A 20,483-nucleotide genomic window follows, 5' to 3' on the forward strand; every position below is an offset into this window, starting at 1 on the left:
TGAAACATTACACATTAATAATGTGATTACAAATAATAAATAAAATGAACGAGGTGAATTATTTGAAGTTTTAGATTAATTTTTGTTTACTTTCTGAGTACTATTCACATTTTCACGGAAATCCTGTATACAGATTAGTAATCGATCCGTACATTCTTGTTAAAATTTTAAATAAATATAGTCTTTAAACATTTTATGAATATCTTTTTTTATTTTTTAAAAATTATTATAGTTATATTTTTTTTAATACTTGGGATTTTTTATCGAATAATAAAATAAAAAATTATCTAGAAACTAATTGGCACTATGATAGAAATTGTACAATAAAAATTAACGCTAGTAATCAACCTGATATTTCATTTGCCGGCCGTCGGCGGTCAAGTTCAATGCTCTTCTTCGTCGAAAAAACAGGTAGGAATACTTGATGTATACACATTTCCATGGATTTAAGTTCATATTATCAATCGCATAAAATAGACATCCAATAGAAAATTAGGCAGTTGGGGTCGACTTTGTCTTTGGAATAATTCAGTCATTTGCCAAATCATGCTTCAGAAGTTCACACTTCATACTCATAGTTCATGCTTTGCTCAGTCCCATTCGTCTGTTTTGGCGTCGGTCATCTTGGTTTATGCTAGACCAAAACTTTTTTTCAGAAGTTATAGGGAATTTCTGTAACTTTTAAGTAATTTTTATTACGTTTTACTTTTAGGACTTGAAGATCATTTATGTGTTTTTAATGACAAATTAAGAGCTTTCTAAATTTTGTGGTCCAGCTACCACTACACTCCAGGAAGTGTCATGTGTGGGAGCCGAAAGAAAGGAAAAGAATGAAAGAGAGGGCCGAGGGAGAATAGAATCAAGAATGAAAAAAAAGAAAATAATGGAAGGAGAGAAAGAACGACAAGAAAAATGAGAGGAAGGGAGAATTTTGCAGAAAGAAAGAATGAAGATTGATCATTGACATTGTCATTGACATTGATGATTGAAGGAAGTTAAAAAAAGAAGGAAAGTATAGGCCTAATTAAGACTAAGTAAGAGAAAGAAGGAAATAAATTAAAAATGAAAAGAGAGAGAGAGAAAGGATCAGGAAAGAAAACTAGGAAAGATGGGAACTATAGATAGGCCCTAGATGGAACCAAAAAAAGGCAAGCGGCAAGGAATTTGAAGGAAGAAGGATAGAAAATAAAGAAAAAAGAAAGGAAGAGGAAAAAAGTTAAAACTTCAAGCAAACAAAAAAGAATCCAATCATCTAACAAAAATCTCAATGATTTTTGGGTATGAAATTTTATTAATATAAAAATGAAAATAAAAACTAAAATGTTTTACATGTACTAGGCCTATGTAGAAATAAAAAACATGTCAAAGTGAAACATTGTCAAACTTAAAAAATTAGACAAAACATTGTGGCATTTATACACACAGGCATGCATCTCATCCCATTACAAGTTCGCACCCGGGCCGATCACAACAAGACTCAAAACGAAAGCTGAAACAATTGGATCTAGTTAATGAAAACTCAATAACTTGCTCCTCCGATCACATCACCAAATCAGTAATCTGAGAATCCATGACTATAATTATAAAAAATTCCTGCCAATTTTGTGCCAAATTTGGTGGAAAAACTGTTTATCATGTAAGATTGTTTGCACCATTGAGAATCTGCTCCGATCCTACATGCAGGGCTCGACATTAGCAGTGGCCCGGGGCAACCAAAAATGAGAGTCGGGCCACCAAAATTCTGTAAAAGCCAACACTTGGTGGCCCAGTCGGGCTACCAAAGTTTTGATAAATTGTAATGTTTCCTATTGTTTTAGGGCCACCAAATTCACTTTGCGGGCCACCAAAAATATGAAATTGATGATTTTGGTGGACTGATCGGGCCACCAAGAAAAAAAGTTAGTGTGGAGCCTTGCTACATGCCTAGGTAAACAGGCAGGAGGCCAGTGGAAGCACATGCATGCAGCAGCTAGTACATGTATGCTTTGTGTTTGTGTGTAGATCGTAGAAAATATAGATCTACATGTACGTAACTATTAGTTTGCAATGAATTGGGTAGCAAGAAAATCACTGCAGAATTTGCAAAATTTACAATTAACAATTGTATTGTCGTCCCTGATTTGTCATCTGTTGGTTATTAGATGAAAATTCTTCACTTTTCTATGTATTAATTATATTTTGTTCAATATTCTGAAAAAAGGGACAAATAGGCATCCAGGGAAGGGTTTGTCGGGACGACGGGACAAAGGAGCAAAATATGGGACGATCCCAGGAAATACGGGACGTCTGGTCGTCCTGTTTCAGGCCAAAACGGAATAATAATCTTTATTTTGGTCTAGTTCTTTTTATATATTTTTATGAAATAAAGACAAAAATCGATGAGCAACGTCGGGGGGATTTTGCATTGTTAACCCCCTAATGGCGGCTGCACAATCGCAAGCCGTCTGTGTATGAGAAATTTTAAAAAATGTTTAAAAACTCCTCGAAACAGATGGCTGCCAGCTGTCGACATGTAGGTTTGTGCCTGTCCCAGGGCCCAGTTTTTTTTACATTGATCATAATGATTAAAGTGTTTATATGTTTCAATCATGTCACTCCTAACCTTTGATACGCCAGAGTTGGGATTTTTAACTGTTTTAGTCGTTGCGGATAGGAAAGCTTCCTTAAAGGACAAGTCCACTCCAACAAAAAGTTGATTTGAATAAATACGAAAAAAATCCAGCAAGCATAACACTAAAAACTTCATCAAAATCGGATGTAAAATAAGAAAGTTATGACATTTTAAATTTCGCTTAATTTCACAAAACAGTTATATGCACATCCTGGTTGGTATGCAAATGAGGAGACTGATGACGTCATCCACTCACTATTTCTTTTGTATTTCATTACATGAAATATGAAATATTCTACTTTTCTCCTCATTGTCAAGTGGAACAATAATTAATTCCTCCCAAACACGTGGAATTGGCATTGTTTAATACTATATGATTCAGTCAAGTTTGTCCTTATTGTCAAATCTGTAAAAAAATAAATATTGTATAATTCAAACAATAAAAGAACAAAAGAAATAGTGAGTGAGGGACATCATCGTCTGTCTCATTTGCATGTCACTGAGTTGTGCATTAGTGCTGTAGCCGAACCGCCGAACCGAACGGTAGTTCGCCGAACATGGCACTTCCGAACCGAACAGAACCGAACCGAACACTAAGACTTGGTTCGGAAGTTCGGCAAAAAAAACGGCTTTCAGCTAATAAATTTATAAGTTTACACCCTTTCTAATCATTATATTTGCGCATTCTCTATTTAATCTTCTTTGCAATTGTATGCGCTTATTTTGCGGTTACTAGATTTTGTTTTCATTTTCATGTTGACATTGTGGTTTTTACGGCCCTGATAAAGAGAGGAGATCCGATGAACGATGTTGCGCGAGCTTGCGCTATAATAATTTTACTGGCTTTCATCATCTCTCGCTCTGTGGCCGAATCGCCAAAGCATGGTAAAGAAAACCAAAACTGTTTGAGTGTTCATTGGTTAAATCTAATTATCTAAAATATTGTTGTTTTTAGGTGGCGAACAAGATTCTTGTTTGAAAATCTTCAAAGTATTTTGAATGAACGAGCTCAATAAACTGAAAGTGAAAGATGAAGTACCATTAATATTACGAATTACGATACGATGTGATTAAGATCGTAACTCGTTTATTGTTGCGGCGGAGAATAAAGATCTGATTGAGGTGATTTACATTATTATTGAGGTGTCGGCTCGCTACTGTCTAGTTTTCATGATTTTAGAGAGAAGTAAAGAGTTTTGAAAACGAGAGATCCAGTGAAAGTGGGAAATAAAGTGAGTGACTGTTAGAGATGGAAAGGAGAGACGCAAAACAAATAATATAGAAATGAGATGAGGTGAAGTTATCTTTTTTATTATTAACAATCAGATGAAAATAAAAATCAAACACTCATGAATGATAACGGTATAGAATATAGCAAGATCCCCTTCCCCTCGTTGACAAGTTAGATGAAGATAAAGCCATGCGGAAACATTCATCTCTTGGGGGAAAATGACCCCCATTCTTTACTTTTTTTTCCCTTTCTTATCAACTTCTCAAATTAACCATAAACAATTCGATGATCACTCTACTCCCCCTATCCCATTACAGTCGTAAAACTTTGCATCCCACTTGGTCTGTATGTTTATGGTCGAATGAAATCTGACCAATGAAATCATAGAAATCTCGGGAATTGCTCTTCAATCAGTGAGCTGAGTTTCGCGAGCAGACAAAGCACGTGGCTGTATGTACCGATGCGACAATCAGCGACATGCGATTGGTGGTTTAGTTCACCCATCGAGCCAATTAGCGAAAGGCGCATTACATAAGCACGCTTTCTTCGACACGCCCCTGGCCCAACTATGCCTACAGTTCAGTGCACTGGCGCTGGCCGCCTCCTATGTGATGCAATTGCCAATCACGTTTGGACGGACTGTATATATAAATATTCATGAGCTCAGAGTCCCGCTACAAGGGGACTGCATGCGCTGGCATGGCCTAGCTGGTACGAGTGCGAGCGTAGTTAATTTGGCAAGTATCCAAAGTGTGGTCCAGGTATGGACGACTAGGAAGAGTCGCCATTTTAGAACTGTGAGTTACCCAATAAACCTGTCATCAGATAATCAAATTCGAGATAACAGTTGATTCGTTGAGCGCTATAACTTTCATAGTTTCATGTCAACAAGATAGAGATAAAATGGTTTGATGTGACAGAGGTACACGCGAGCACATGCAGTCAATCAAGTACAAATTGCTACCAGTACGCTACGTACCTGAATGAACTATAGCTTTATCAGTCTATCATTACCGAACCCCGAACCGAACCAATGTTCGGCAAATTTCTGCCAAACCTTGCCGAACCGAACCGAACCCGAACATGGCGCCTGACTTGCAGCACTATTGTGCATATCACTGTTTTGTGGAAAAATAAGCGAAACCTTAAAATGTCATAACTTTCTTATTTTACATCTGATTTTGATGAAATTTTTAGCGTTTTGCTAGTTTGATTTTTCTTTACTTATTCACATCCAAAATTTTCTGGGGCTGACTTGACCTTTGATTCAGGGACTATGAATGAATGAATTAATGAATTAATGAAGAAATAAATAAATTACCGGTAATAAATGAATTAATAAATAAATAAATTAATTAATTAATAATGAAATAAATAAATAAAAAGTAGAAACTTGACTGCTTAAAAAAAATGCCAATATCGGACATACATTGTAGATCTACATATGTACTTTCCAAATTTCAGACACATTTAGCGTTACACATCGCTTCCAGCAGTTGAAAAGCTTAATCATGCTCTAATTACATGAATGATTGCATTTTATGCTGAAATAAAAAGTCATCTTTACAATTGCTATGGAAAGTAGTTGCACAATTGATGGGCCAATCGCTCTGCATGGTTTCAATTGTCTTGATGCTAGAAATTAAAAAATCTCACTCTCTTTTGTTTTATTCTTCCTTTCAATTCTTCACAAAGCATGTGCTCCCTTGCTGAAGGACCTCCCCCTCCTGCAGACGGATGTATCACTGTCTGTGAAGAGAACGGAGATTTGGTCACCATTCATGCCAGCAATGCCCCTGTAAATTACACACCAAGGATTGCTGTAAGTTAGAATACTATACAATTATTCAGGAAAGTTGGACGTACACCTACCTGCTTGTTATCTGCATGTTTTCATTTGCCCATTTTATTTCTCATATTTTGGTGGTTGTTCCCCCCCTCTTTTTATATTTATTGGGGTTGGACGGTGAGGGAGATTTTTTTTCTTGATTTTATGTCCTACAGCTAAAGTAACTTATTGATACATGTATGGTCGTAATGCTTTTGTATTATAGCCTAATGAATATAGTCTGTATTTTTTTTTTCATTTTTGTTGTTTTCATTTTATTTGGAAAAGGAAAGTGTATACAAGGAATTATTTTGATTTTTAGATTTTATTAGTTGTTGGTTGTTTGGGAATCAATAATCTATAATCAGTTTCTGTAAAGTCTAATGTAAAAGCAAACATTTTGACTAATCAGTCATCTAAACAATGCATCACATTGCTAGGCGATGCCAGGAAAATTGTTTACAGGTATTCAAAGAAATATTTAGAATTCATCAGTTGAAAAAGAGAAAAAAATAATTTTTAATAAATGATTTCATGACTCCATGAGCATTTACAAGGTGCCATCAATATTTTGTCAAAAAAATGTATTTTTCTAACATATTTTATTATTTTCCCCTAGGGTTTTGAGTACCCTAGCATCAGCACCTCAACCGAGACCCTCTGCTCCCTGGCGACAGATGAGGCAGCCCAGTCTGCCTTTCAACCTCATGTTGATGAAGTATCGCTTTGGAAACAAGCTTGGTACACTTGCCGTGTTCATGGTGTGACAGAGATGCTGGACGAACTCTCTAAAAATGACTCAGGTATCGGTGTGTTTTGAAAAATTTTACTTTTAATTAAATCATTTATATCACAGTTCCTTTGAAGAACATTCTCCAAATGGCCTGGAGGGGTACATGTAGTAGTCCTCTTGGAAGTTTTCCTCTGGGGAATCCATACTCTGGGGAGAGTTGTTCTAAATGGGAGCTTATCATTTCTAACACGAATCCCATCAACTTCTAAGGGCACACTAGGGATTTGTCCTCTTGAGGAGTTGTCTCCTGTGGAACCTTTGCTTTGGGGAGATATATTCTCAAGGGAAGATTTCTCCCGGGGACAGAGTGCCTTGCAATTATTTAAGTTGTGAGTTTGGAATCATGTGTGTGGGAGTCATCATTATAAGATGTATATCAGATACATTTTCATTGATTTAATGGGAATGTGCTGAATAATTTTCGCTTTGAATTAGATTGGCCTTCCAATTTCAACGCAAAGTATCCCTTTTGCAATGCTTAGATTGTATCTACACAGAGATACCAGTCTCCAATGTGGTACCCTATTTCAGGCCCTGACAATTTCCCATGTTAGGCATTTTCAGGCAATATTTCAGTACAGCACTTATGGAAATTCAATGTGTTCTGAGGCCTGTAACACAAAGCTTAGCAATGATCGTAGAAACACTTTCCTGCGATGGATACCATTGACTACAATACACAATCAATCGTGAAAATCAAGCATACAATTAATTGCTAACCTTTTGTGTTACGGGCCCCTGGGGAGCATTTCATGAAAGGATTTGTGGATGTTTTATCCAACAGTTGCTGTAGTAACGGTGCTTCTCTGCCAATCAAAATCAAAGAAGTTGCCGGATCTAGCATCTTGTCGGATGAGAAATGTTGAAGAAATGCTATCCTGGCTTCTTTTCAGGCCTAGTCAGCAAAAACGATTGGCAAATCATTTATTTAGGTACAGAAACTATATATTTTCATTTAAAGACATGGTCCAAGCTTCCATTGATCATTTAACAGAGTTTTTTTACCTCCCATTATTCCTTCACCAGCTCCTTGGCCTATCACTATGCTTGCCTGTGGATGTCGTAATACAGTGACCTGGGCCAATTCATTCAGAGGCTCTCTCTATCCTCATTTGATGGTAAGGTTGTCTTCATGGTAAATTGTCACTTGGTCTATACCCAATTTGTATACTTTCTATTTGGTCTCATCCCGCGTGGTCTAATCCTAGTTCGTTCATAGCCAGTTCGTCTACCAGCCATCAATGTGTTGTGTTGTGTAAAGCCCATTTATCACTTTGTCCACTGAAAGGCACAATTAAAATTTTGTAATGTAAAGATGCCGTTAAAACAGAAATGTGCCCCCCCCCCCCCCATTGAAAGTGAAGACCTTTTTTTTTTTTTTGATTGTCAAATTTTTCCTCGGGAAAATGTGCCCCCCCCCTTTCGAAAAATCCTGGATCCGCCCCTTTTTTACTGTACATGTCTTATCTATGAATTTCCACTTGGTCTAACACCCTAATAGTCAACAAGAATATATACGTACTTCGTATGAACCAAATTTTCATTTGACAAAGTGAAAAATGTGGAAATTAGACCGTCTGGACATGAGACCTATACCTCAGTCACATTTCCCCTACTGTGGCCATACGGCGACTCGAAAACAGCAGTTTTAACATTTTTTTGTACCAGCTACATGTAGGTGGTTTGAATCAAAATGAATAAAATGGCTGTCTTCGACTCGCCGGAGGGGAAATATTACTGAGGTATGAATGACAGTTTAATAGACTAAGTAATGGTTGGACCAAACGGATATTAGACGAAGTAGGTTTAGGCATGATGGCGTTAGATGATCTGAGAATTAAACCATCTACCTGTAGTCGAAGTAGATGCAAAGTTACAAACCATTTGAATTGCTTGGAATAAAGTTTCATTTATTGTAACTCATCACCCAATTCCTTTTTTTTTTCAAACTTGCAAGGGTAATATTCTCAAAGTTGTCAAAGTGTATTCTTGTTTCCTGATAGAATGCACATGATGGAAAATTGTAGTTCATGCTATTAAAATTTGTCAAGGAATAGAAACTTAAAAAGGCCTTCTTATGTAACAACAATATTTGTTAAACGTTTATTGGATGTAGTTTATGTTTGTTTATGTTTACCTGACGCAATTTGATTCAAAGATTATTTAGCATTTACTAATGAGGTAGAGACAACCAGTGAATTTATCTGTGTGTGCATGTGTCTCCCCCCGTCCTTTTTTTTCTTACTCTCTCTCTCTTCTTCCCCACTAATCTCTCCTTCCCTCTCTTCATTTTCCTTCTCTCCTTTCTCACCTCTCCCTTTTTCCTTTCCTCCCAGTGGCTACTCTGTTTATCTCTATCTGTCTATTATCCCTTATGCCCCCACTCTCTCTCTCTCTCTCTCTCTCTCTTTAGCTCTCTCCTGATGAGATGATCAACGAGTTCAGTGCAGCCAAGGACTGGGATGAGAGTGAGATCAGAGCCTTTGCATGGCACCAACACACCAACAAATGTGCTGTAGCCTGGAAAGATAATACTGTTAAAATATTCATATCAGGAAGGTATGTGGTATATCAAAGATGGGCTGGTAAAACCTGGTGGCCCGTATTCTGAAGTCAGGTTTAACTGGGACCACGGTCTAACTCTGTGCTAAAATAACGGGAAGCCAAATGGTTCAAAATATTGTTTACAGTGAATGCTTCTCATGTTTACTGTGCTCCTTACTAATTCTCTAATGGTGAAGACAACTGTCATACTTATCCTTCCCAGGCAGTCAATGTTTTGGGAGTCAAATGAGCTGATACATTGAACCTCAACTGTTATAGATTTATGTAACAACCGGCTTTCCATAGTTAAACCACAACTTAAAACCAGAGTTTAAATTAAACTCGACTTCAGAATACGGGCCTGTGTGTCAAATCTTGCGAACATCTCAGAAAAACCAGTGTTTCAGAATTATAGCAATGGTAGGAACCCTATATTGTCTGACAGCGGTCTCCTAATTCTTGTAGGTAGCTGTTTCAAGGTAAAAGAAGGTTGCCACTTCTGAAATATTTCTAAATAAAGCTTTACTGAGCTGTTCTTTGAAATGTTAAACTTTGAGACACAGATGTAGTTCTATCCTTTAAAGACAACCATTAGTTCTGGTCATGTAATTAAATTTCTGCTGAAAATACATGTATCTCATGATGGTTATTACAAATTGTAGAATATGATCTACCTATTTTAGTGTATGCTTTGAATTGTGGAATCACCAACAATTTCATGAATTATCTCTACTTGGAGGCGCTAGCACTGCCCGCTGAAAGACATACGTGGAATTACAAAGAAATAATCTGCTTGATTATTTCAGCTGTCATTTGTCATATTTTGATTGTATGGGTACCTGAAGAGCAGTCCTTTCCAGTGAATTTCTTTACCATAAATACCATCCCAGATAAGATAAAAATAGTTTCACAGGAATTACCATTTAATTCAATAGACTATCTTTATCAATCATGGTTCCAATCCTATCCAGCAACTGTAGTTTCTTTATTTCTTTTGGCTTTAATTCATCACCGTCAGTGTCAGTTGAAGGTATTAAAGCAAAAATGGCTCAGTGATCTGTAAATTGTTTCTAAGATTCCCTACTTTTTTGTTACGGTTTTTCTAATTCCTCTCTTCTCACCAGTGATGTAGTCCCAACCTTAAAGCACCGTCACCAGAGGGGCGTGTCTTGCCTTGCATGGAAACCCTTGTCCGCCACGGTATTGGCCGTTGGTTGCCATGGATGCATTCTGATATGGCATATAGATCCCAACTCACAATCTACCAGGTAAGATATTGTCGTGTTGGGATCGGTAATTATAATTTAGGGAAGCGTAATGAGGAAACTTTGGAGAAAGTTATACAGTTCAAAATCACAAAGTATTTAATCATCAATATTCAGCTACAGTTCGAAGTACATGAAGATTCAGATATCATAGGAGACGATGAAAATAAAATAATTTAGAAGTATCAGGTTGAGATTTGAAGTGCAGTTAAATTAATACTGGATGGACATATAAGTCTTGAAGTCAGTCAGTCAGGATTAGTGTGGGTCTAGTATTCTATCGTTGGTATTCTATATCTCCAATAATCAAGAAGTCTTATTTATATCATTAGCTTTGGGATGTAACAATTTAAGGTGGGAGTGATCTCTAAACTTGATCTGATTGGTCTACAGGTAACTGTCTATCAAACTTTCGCTGGTATAAGGGGTGTGGTGATGCTCTGTGCAAGTGACTGGGGCTGGAAGTGTGAGTCATACTTCTTCCTTGAAGTTAGCTGACGTCACTGAGGGTTGGTCCTATAATGGTCAAGGTTTAGGAGTTAAATGGTATTAGGGGTTTTGGGATTCTTAGATGACATTGGGGGAGATTGTAAACAAGTGAAGGTGAATGACTGAAAGGATAACAGGAAGTTAAATACATACTACATAACAATATAAAAAGAATTTATAGAAATGTCTCTTTTTTATGCTCTCAATTACAGCCATGCTAAGTACCCAAATTCATTAAAATCTTAACCCATCGAAGACTAATTTCACTATAACACGTTTTTCATGGACTCCAGCATATACATGTATATAAGCAGGCTTAGCCTCCAAAGGGTTAATGATTACGCTGTGAATTTTATATGTCCCAGATTGAATAGGGTTCAGTATAATGTGCCTATTTTCCTGACAAAATTTCACAGAATTTGCGGGATTTCACCAAACACACAACTTTTCAGGCCAAAAAATAAATGAAAACAATACAGTGAAAATCACAGAAAACAAAAGCATAGAAACCTATTCCATTTCACAGTGTCACAAGAAATGAAACCTGTTCCATAGCAATTTGATTTTGTTGTGCATTGTCTTTCAGGCCAACAGCCAGCGCAGCCCAGGTTCTTTCCCACAATGGTCATGCACCAATAACCTGTCTGAGTTGGGACCCTAGAGGGCGTCTTTTGGTTTCGTCATCTCCAAGTGATACAGCAATACTGGTAAGGCCCCCAAAATGTGTGTTTGCCTTTAAAACAGGGAGAAAAATATAGGGTTAGTCGATGTTTTTTTTTTTTTTTTACTCCTCGCATGCATAGCTAATTAAGGTTCAGTCATATATGAATCTCCCTGCTTGCGATGTGGACGGTGTTCTACTGCACAATTCTCCAGTTTTTATTAAGTCGACTGGCCTTATTATTATATTTTCATTTCTATTTTTCTTTTCCTTTTTTGTCTCACCTGCATAGCAGAGTGAGACTATAGGCGCCGCTTTTCTGACGACGGCGGGCCAGGCCTTTATTTCAATACTATAGAGGGAATATGCATCCTCGGTTGTACTGGCAGAATTACTTTTTTTCCCTCGGGGCTTTGCCCCTCGAGAAAAATAGTAATGCCGGTCCAACCTCGGATGAATAATTCCCGCTTTACTTAAAGTCTGGTATATTTGTGTACTATACTATGTTGTGAAACTGGCCTACAAGTAGTCCACTTGCTAGATAAGTGATATACGTTATTTACCTGAAGCAAGTACTAGTATTCAAGGATATACAAAACCACCCTTTCAACCTGCTTTATTTACCCCTTGTCCCTTCCAGGTTTGGGATGTCCCCAGAGAGGCCTGTGTGTCTCTGAGGCGGGCAGGTGGAGGTGGTGTCGCCCTCTTGAGGTACTCTCCAGACAGCTCCAAGCTCTTTGCTTCTTCTCCGTCTCAAGTATTCAGGTAGGAGAACCCTTGTTTCATAAAACATCAAACTTGTCATCACCTGTTATAGGCTATCAATATACTACATTTCTGTTGGTTGAGAACTTGAGAGCAAATATTTCATGTGAAAAAGAGCCCGTGATCCATGATGAGACCATCAGGGGCGGTAGCACAAAGCTTAGTGGTTGATTATACAGTTGATTTGTACTCATGATTGCACATAATGATCATTACAATCAAGCATAAATATCAACCCTACGATCAAACACTATGCTTTGTGTCACGGGGTTCAGATTATTGTCAATGTGAAAAGTAAAATGCTTTGTTTCAAAATTTACTATTAAAGTATAAAGGATATTTTTAACTGTCTTGCCAAACAGAGAAACAAATTTGGGTTTCTGTGAATCAAACGATGGATTTGGGAGATCAAGATAAGAATCTTATCCTAGTAAAAAAAAATTAGATATGTTAAACTATACAATTCCACTTGAGTTTATGGAAGTTGTGACTGCAATGATTCACCAAACTTTTGTCAATTTTGAGCCCTAGATTGGTTGAACTGACCAAGAATATTGTATGTAAAATTGGTTTCTTGGTGAAGCACTTTTTTTTGCACTTTTCTTTTCAAAATCGTCATCCTTTTTAGAGTTTGGGAAACCAGAACGTGGACGTGCGAGAAGTGGACGCAGTTGTCGGGTCGATGTCAGAGCGCCTGCTGGAGTCCCGACGGTCGGTTCCTCCTCTTCTGTACAGAGAACGAGCCAGCCATCTTCGCCCTGAACTTCATTCACAGTGGAAGTAAAACGGGCGGGGCTGAGTCGGCCATCAAGTGCGCCGACGTCTCAGAACTTGCTATTGATTGCGATGGGCAGGAGACAAGGTGAGACATTTTGGGTTTTTTTTTTTTTAAGATTGTTAAAGATGAGATAGGAAGTGTCAATAATCAGAAAGAGAGTCTAACGCTGAATTGGTATTTTCTGTTCAAATTGTTGAAGAGGTTCATATGATTTGGGAAATGGAATGAGAAAATGTTTTATGAAGCTTGCACATTAAAAGCGAAAGCTTACCATAAACAGGAGAATTTTGTGATTGTGAAAGAAGGGAAATTTTGTCATGTTATTTGTCGTAGCAGAGTTATGAAGAAATATTTGTAAATGTTCATATTTTATTATGATATTGTACTTCTGACATCAGAATCAATTTTTCAGTTCTATAGGAAATTCTCTTTAGCCAGCATTCAATTAATAATATACAAAGTCACAACTTCAACATGACAACATAATAGGTGATTTCTAATGTGATGATCAGTTAGTGGTGGAAAAAATGTGCAAATTTTCAAAAAAAAATTTTAATCTAGTGGATAGGAATACATATACCGTCCTCGTGTGAACAAACTTGATCATATATGTTTGAAGGTTTGCATGATGGTATGGACAATCGTGATAGTGGTTAATTGTACACCATGTGGAAATTCCTGGAAAGGACTAAGTGGATAGAAATGGAAGTGAAGTGGATAGGCGAGAAAGTGGAGGTTATAAAGCAGAGTATCTTCAGAATTGAGTGTAGTTCTCAATAGGGCTGTAAACCAGTAAGAGTTGAGAAGCTTGAGTAGATGGAGAGATGAGAGGCTTCAGTGGTTGGGATCAGACTGGCTTGAGTTTTGGAGATGAGATGAGGCTGGGCTTGAGTCAATGAGTGGAGTTGTAGAGGAGAGCAGACTTGACATTCTGAGCAGGTTGACTGTCCATCTTTAGGACTGTGATAATTTGATCAATATTGATCATTTTTATTGATGACCTATCGCTGTTTGTGACAGTTGGAATGATAAATCTTTTTTCTCTCTTAGGGTTGGTGGTTTGATCCAGGACATGGTATGGGATAATACGGGAGAGAGATTGGCTGTCCTCTTCAAAGGCAACCCAGAAACAGGAAATGCTGGTGATCTCATAGCCCTCTTCAACACCAGGCTAACACCTACGCTGCAACTCATTCCCAGGTAACTATGAAATGTGATTCATACAATTTTCAGAATAATCTGCTAGATGTATTTAACAGAGCTGCCAAATAGTACTGATTTTCCGTATTTAGTACTGGTAAAGGAGAAGAATACTGATTGTTTCATGCAAAATACTTATTTCTAAAGTTCAGTTTATTTGTTCCATGGTATTTCTTTGAAAATAATGATATCCTCACCAAAATAATGATTTTCAGCTTTAAAAATACTGATATGTTCTTGATCAGGTTGGCATCTCTGATTTCATGTACATGTATGCTCCCTACATTTAACATTTCTTTTCTGTTCATATACCGAGAAATTAGTGCTTATCTGTTTGAGCTTCACAATAGTTCAGTTTTATAGTTCAGTTCATTTATTCAAAATTCCATGTAAAAATAATGCAGAATCGCCTCCATCTACATACAATAAGAAGGCACTGCTTACAATCACTTGGTATACATATATGGTATAAACCAATAATTGTATAAATGCATGTATATGATGAAAAAATGACAATAAAATTGAAATTTTAGTACATTTTAACCAGGCGGGACTTTATTGGTTGTAATATGGCTGATGGCGGTTGATTTATGGTCTCGGCCATCGATCTCATGATTACCGTTTAAATCGGAAGTGTGAGGCATAATGTACAAAACTACATTTTAAATTCTTTCAAAATAAAAATAATAAGATTTTACTTTATATTTTATTATGCTTATTATTGCATAATTACTCCAATTCACTAAATAAAGCTCATAGAATGTTAATAATTTCTGGTTAAAGTATTCCTGACAATTTTTTTTTTTTTGGGGGGGGGAATGGATTTAAAATCAATTTATTTTATATGTTATTATTTTAATGAATTTCTTTTGTTTTTCTTCAGTGGTTTTATACGAGGCGAGCCAGGGGAGATCCCTGAGCTGATCTCGTTCAAGCCTAACTTCAATCGCGGTGCCCTTCTCACAATTGTAAGTAAATGTAGATAGTTATCACAGAACTGCCATCTATTATTAAATTTCAGTATTCATTACTCATAAATGAGTAGAATACTGATGGTTTCATACAAATACTTATTTCTAAATTGTCAGTCTTATGTGTTGTATTGTATTTCTTTGAAAATACTGATTTCAGCTTTTAAAATACTGAAATGTTCTTGTTCAGGTTGGCAGCTCTGTTATCTGTGGAAGTGGAAGCGCCATGGTGTAGCGGTTCTGACTCTCGCCTTGTAATCAGAGGGTCGTGTGTTCGAATCCCACCCTGGCTTTGCGCCCTTTGGCAAGGCGTCAATCCACACTTTGCCACTCTCACCCAGGTGCTAATTGGGTACCGGTAGGAAACAACCATCATTGTGGTTGGTTTAGCAAGTCTGCGCCTAACAGGCTGCTTGGAATGCTATGAATCCAGTGACCGGGTAATAATAATTGTGAAGCGCTTTGAACAGTCGTAGATTGATAAAGCGCTATATAAATGCCAATTATTATTATTATTATCTCTGTATTTCCAGGCTTGATGCTGCGTATGTTTGGAGTGCAGATTTTGTTGATACATTTTGTCTTTTTTTATGTATATGACTTTGTACAGGTCTCTCCATTTTCAACTTACACTACCTACAATTACTTTGAATTGTGAGGTACATGTTATTTATGTAACAGAGAAGCCAGTTTTAAGGCTTTGGCTTGATTTCAAGCCCTGACAATTTTCCATAGACCGTATACATTGACGTCATTCGTGCCGCCATCTTAGAGGCTGAAGCATTGCCTTGCATGCGTTGGTGATCTGCAGCTGGCACATCTCTGACAACTCCGTTTATGGATGTTCCTATATCCTCTGAGGGAGGGCGCTATGAGATTATGATGTCATATTAAGCATAAGGGCTGTTTCAGGCTATTCCAGGCGTTATGTTATAGAGCATATATGGTGCTTTAAAGATAAATTCCAGTTTTGGTAACGATCTCAAAATGACTTATTACAGAATCTAATATAATGACCACCCAAGTGTCTGTTTGTATGAATAAAAAAATTGTGCCAAAGGATTCTGAAAGAAATTGTGTAATTGCTGAGAAATAAGCAAAATAAGCGCGGATCCGGTCACTTCCGTCGGGTCTTTATTCCAGCAATAATAATACACTGTCCCACGTGTGCCTATCTGTGTTGGTGATCTTCAGTGTGAACATTTTCCAGCGAAGATTTCAAGATTTCACAAAGTTCAGTTTATGTAACTGTACCAGATCTAGATCCTCGATGATATACTGACAATTAAGCCTGGTTTTACAGACTTTCTCTTGAAATCAGTGTTTACTGCAACTACTGGCATTTCTCTTTAAACTTGTTCCGGGTTCTTTTCAGAACCAGTTCATAAAACTGTCTGGGCATTCCTCTCCTGATATTCTAGTAAAGTACAATCACAAACTTTAGAAAATCCAAAAGTAATACACATCAGGGCCCCGTCTTACAAAGAGTTACGATTGATCCAATCAATCGTAACTATATGGAAATCCATCAGTGTCAAACAAATTTCTACAGGAAATTTGCACAATGTCCTTTGTAAAGAAAGAGAAGCACAGTGAATCTTCAAGAAAACAATGAATGCATGAATATAGATCATAGTTTAGAAAATATTTTGAACAAACATGCATAATAGATGTTGACGTTGCTGGCCGTCCATAGTTGTGATTGATCGGATCAATCACAACTCTTTGTAAGACGGGGCACTGTAGTTTTTGAAAAGTTTTTTATTGGAATGTTTCATCACTCAGGTCCTGGATCATAAGAGACTTGTTTCTTTTACTTCAGATTTCTGTAGTTACTTCATCTCATTCACAATCTTTCCTCATTTATATTTCTCACAGTGCTGGCATAGTGGCAAGGTGACCTTCGTCCCGCTGCTCTTCATACCCTCATCTACCATGGCCGAGAATGGAGCAATCCCGGCCCACTTTACACAGAAGAGCACCCCACTTCCCCAAGAACTGTTCTCAGTGTCAAACTCAAATAAGTGAAACTGATTAGCTCGGTCGTATGTGATTTAGCGAGCAATGCAATGCTAGTCTTCCCAGATCAAAGCCAGAGGTACTGTGTATGGAGTATGCATTCTTTCATGATGGACAAGCGACAGAAGTCAACTGTGGCAGTCAGTGTGTCTCCACGAAGGACCATAGGATTTAAAACAACATCTGCGCCAGAGTGAACTTCGTAGTTAATATACATTAGGTTTGGAGGAAAACCCAATAAAATTGGGCAACTGAACCTGTATATTGCTTTATCATGCTGTGTACTACACTTGAAAAATGAGGGGAAAAAAAGTTTTACCATATTGTACCAAATGTTGTACCAAAACATACTTGGGCGATTCCATACGTTTCGTACGGGACATTTTGACAACATTTTCTAGTTTCCTAGCAGAATGCTTGGGCAATAAAATATTGTTTTTTGTCAAAGATAAAGGTATAGTGGGTAGTCATGTGAAAAACTAATAACCAACACAAACAAATTGATTATGGGTAAATTATAGGTGAAAATGTTGTGTGTCGTACGGGACGCAGAAATGTCCCGTACGACACGCAACATTTTAAGCTCTAATTCACCTATGGACAACATATTTTTGTTGGTTGTCAGTTTTTTGCATGTCTACCCAGCAGTACTTTGATATTACCACAAAGCAAATTGAAGTTCTTCATTCGTTTGGACAGCAGGTTGAAAAATGTTGTGAAAATGGCTGATTTTTCTAGCATGGAATCGCCCACTTGATGTCAATGTTATTTGCTGCATCATATTGCCCCCCTCCCCATTAATCATGAAATTAAATGTTTCCATGACAAGCACCTTATGTCACAAGTGTAGGTAAATATGGTGCGATATGCACCCACTTTTGAAAAAAAAAACAGAAATTGTTACACATGTACTGTCCTTTTAGTTAGGTACATGTATTTAACTATAATGCGAACAAGATTTTTTTTTTAGAGTTTTGATGCTTGAACCTGTTTCATAAAACTTGTAATCAATTTACTATTGTAAGTTAACTGAAATCGTGATAGTTTGATTGGCTGAACATATATTTGGCATAGACTTTGAAATTATTCATCACTCAAGGTTTTATGTCACAAGATCCATGTTCGCGGTCCCATATCACAAAAAATTACATTAACGATTCATTGTTACCGAGTTGTAGTATTTGATTGCTGAAGGGGGGTTTCTTCAAACAAATTGCTGCATTTATTAATATCTTAGAAATGTTATAAAATTGGATACAAGTTTTGTTCTTCAGGTAATACGTAACAAGAGACATGGGCCACAACCACTACATTGACAAATTTGGTTTTTGGATTCTGTGATTTGAAACCATGGATTATGTAGACTTTGTGCATGTAGTTACACTCAATTAACTGCATATGTTAAATGAGTCCAGGGCCCCGTCTTACAAAGAGTTACGATCGATCCAATCAATCGTAACTCTATGGAAATCCATCAGTGTCATAATTTTTTCTACAGGATATTGGCAAAATGTCCTTTGTAAACAAAGGAAAACACACCAAATTGTCAAAAAATCAATGACTTTATGGATTTACATTCAAATCTATAATTTTTTTTTAACAAACATGCATTTCATATGTTGACTTTGCTTGCTTTCCATAGTTGCGATTGATCGGATCAATCGTAACTCTTTGTAAGACGGGCCCCAGTTATGTAGGAAAAGTATGCTTTTGTGAAAGCTTGCTAAATTCTTGGTGTTTACTGAGGTTACAGTATTCATAAGGCCGCTGTTCATCTACATGAACATTTGGCTCAGTATTGCAAAAACATTGTAACAAGCATGAATTGAAGATAAAGAAAAGTAGTTACAGTAAAACCAATTTTAAAGAAATCTAGATCAGGGGCCCCGTCTTACGAAGAGTTGCGATTAATCCAATCAATCGCAACTATGGATGGCCCAGCAACGTCAACATCTATTATGCATGTTTATTCAAAATATTTTCTAGCTATGATGTATATTCATGCATTGTTTTCTTGAAATTTCACTGTGCTTCTTTTTGTTTACAAAGGACATTGTGCAAATTTCCTGTAGAAAAAGTTATGACACTGATGGATTTCCATAGAGTTACGATTAATTGGATTGATTGTAACTCTATGTAGACGGGACCCTGGTACAGTAACATAAACAGAACTCTAGGTAATCATGAAATCTAAACTGAAAAAATGATAAATACCCATCTTGCTCAAATTTCATGCTTGTTTTGCTCATTTTTCAGGAGTTATTTCGGGTATGTCTCGATTTTCACTTAACATGGGTTATGGGAAGTGGATGATTCCTGAACAAGGCCTATGGGAATATGAGAACATGAGTAATCAAATGTAATACAATGCCTTTGTTTGTATTGTCATTGTTATTGTTTTCATGGTGTATATTTCTGTATTTGTTCACTTTTTGTCAGAGAGACGAAAAACATCTGTTAACTTACATCAGTTTATAGATGAATCTTTTCAATAAAGTAAACAATGAAAAACTTAAAGAATTGGTTTATGGTTGATTTGGATTGTGAAATTCTTTATTCTATGAAAACCCATACAATCATATCTGATGCACCAGCACTTGGCTGACTTTTTTGTGATAATATCAATTATTCCTGTCATATTTATGTCGACTTGCTGCCCCACCCTCCAATCCCTCCCCCCTGTCATATTAAGGTTGCCTTGCTGCCCCACCACCCCCCCCCCCACCCCCCGTTAAAATACCCTTGTGCTACCCATGTGCCTAAAACAGATGCTACCAGTGTGGTCTAATAGCCATATTGGTCAAGTTATCTACTGGCAAAGATTTCCACCAGTTTGATAATGTTGGGGTTGTGGGGGGATGACACAACACTCCTACATGTACATGTAATTTCAATAACTTTCTTCTCTATTTATTCTTTTAAACAATGAGGTGGTACCTATTGAGATCCCTTGTGAGGGGTGGGTGAGGTCTTGAAAAAAAAAATGTGTTAGAAAATTTTATATTTTACATGGCAACTGTCTAATTATATGTAATATAATTCATTATAATTATGATGATCGAGTCTTTACCTGAAGACTGAAATACAGTCAAGATCTGATCAGACAGAAATGCATCCAATAAACCTTTTACATGTAACCCAGGCCAAGGTCTAGTTAGCCTATAATCTGAGCAGGGGATGTAGCTATATCTTTGCCATTGCACCAACGTTAGCAATATGCCTTAACAGTACAGTGATGCTATATTTGTTGTTTTCTTTATATCAACCAGGAAGTGGTGAATGATTTACGTAAGGAAATCAGACATTAATTGATAAAAAGAAAACATAA

The 20,483-nt window shown here is 37.0% G+C and overlaps 1 protein-coding gene across 1 annotated transcript; it reads left to right on the top strand.

Annotated features, from left to right (window-relative positions):
• The first annotated feature begins 338 nt into the window (after positions 1–338).
• LOC129274102 (aladin-like) lies at positions 339–19,670 on the top strand. Its single transcript, XM_064108972.1, has 12 exons — positions 339–411; positions 5,538–5,664; positions 6,290–6,473; positions 7,490–7,581; positions 8,877–9,022; positions 10,132–10,275; positions 11,348–11,468; positions 12,063–12,187; positions 12,816–13,049; positions 14,016–14,165; positions 15,049–15,133; positions 17,015–19,670. Exons 2-12 carry the CDS (start codon positions 5,539–5,541, stop codon positions 17,162–17,164), a joined length of 1,557 nt encoding a protein of 518 aa, XP_063965042.1. The 5' UTR covers positions 339–411; position 5,538; the 3' UTR covers positions 17,165–19,670.
• The last annotated feature ends 813 nt before the right edge of the window (positions 19,671–20,483 follow it).

The sequence above is a fragment of the Lytechinus pictus genome, chromosome 13 (assembly GCF_037042905.1).
Source record: "Lytechinus pictus isolate F3 Inbred chromosome 13, Lp3.0, whole genome shotgun sequence".
Classification (NCBI taxonomy): Eukaryota; Metazoa; Echinodermata; class Echinoidea; order Temnopleuroida; family Toxopneustidae; genus Lytechinus; species Lytechinus pictus.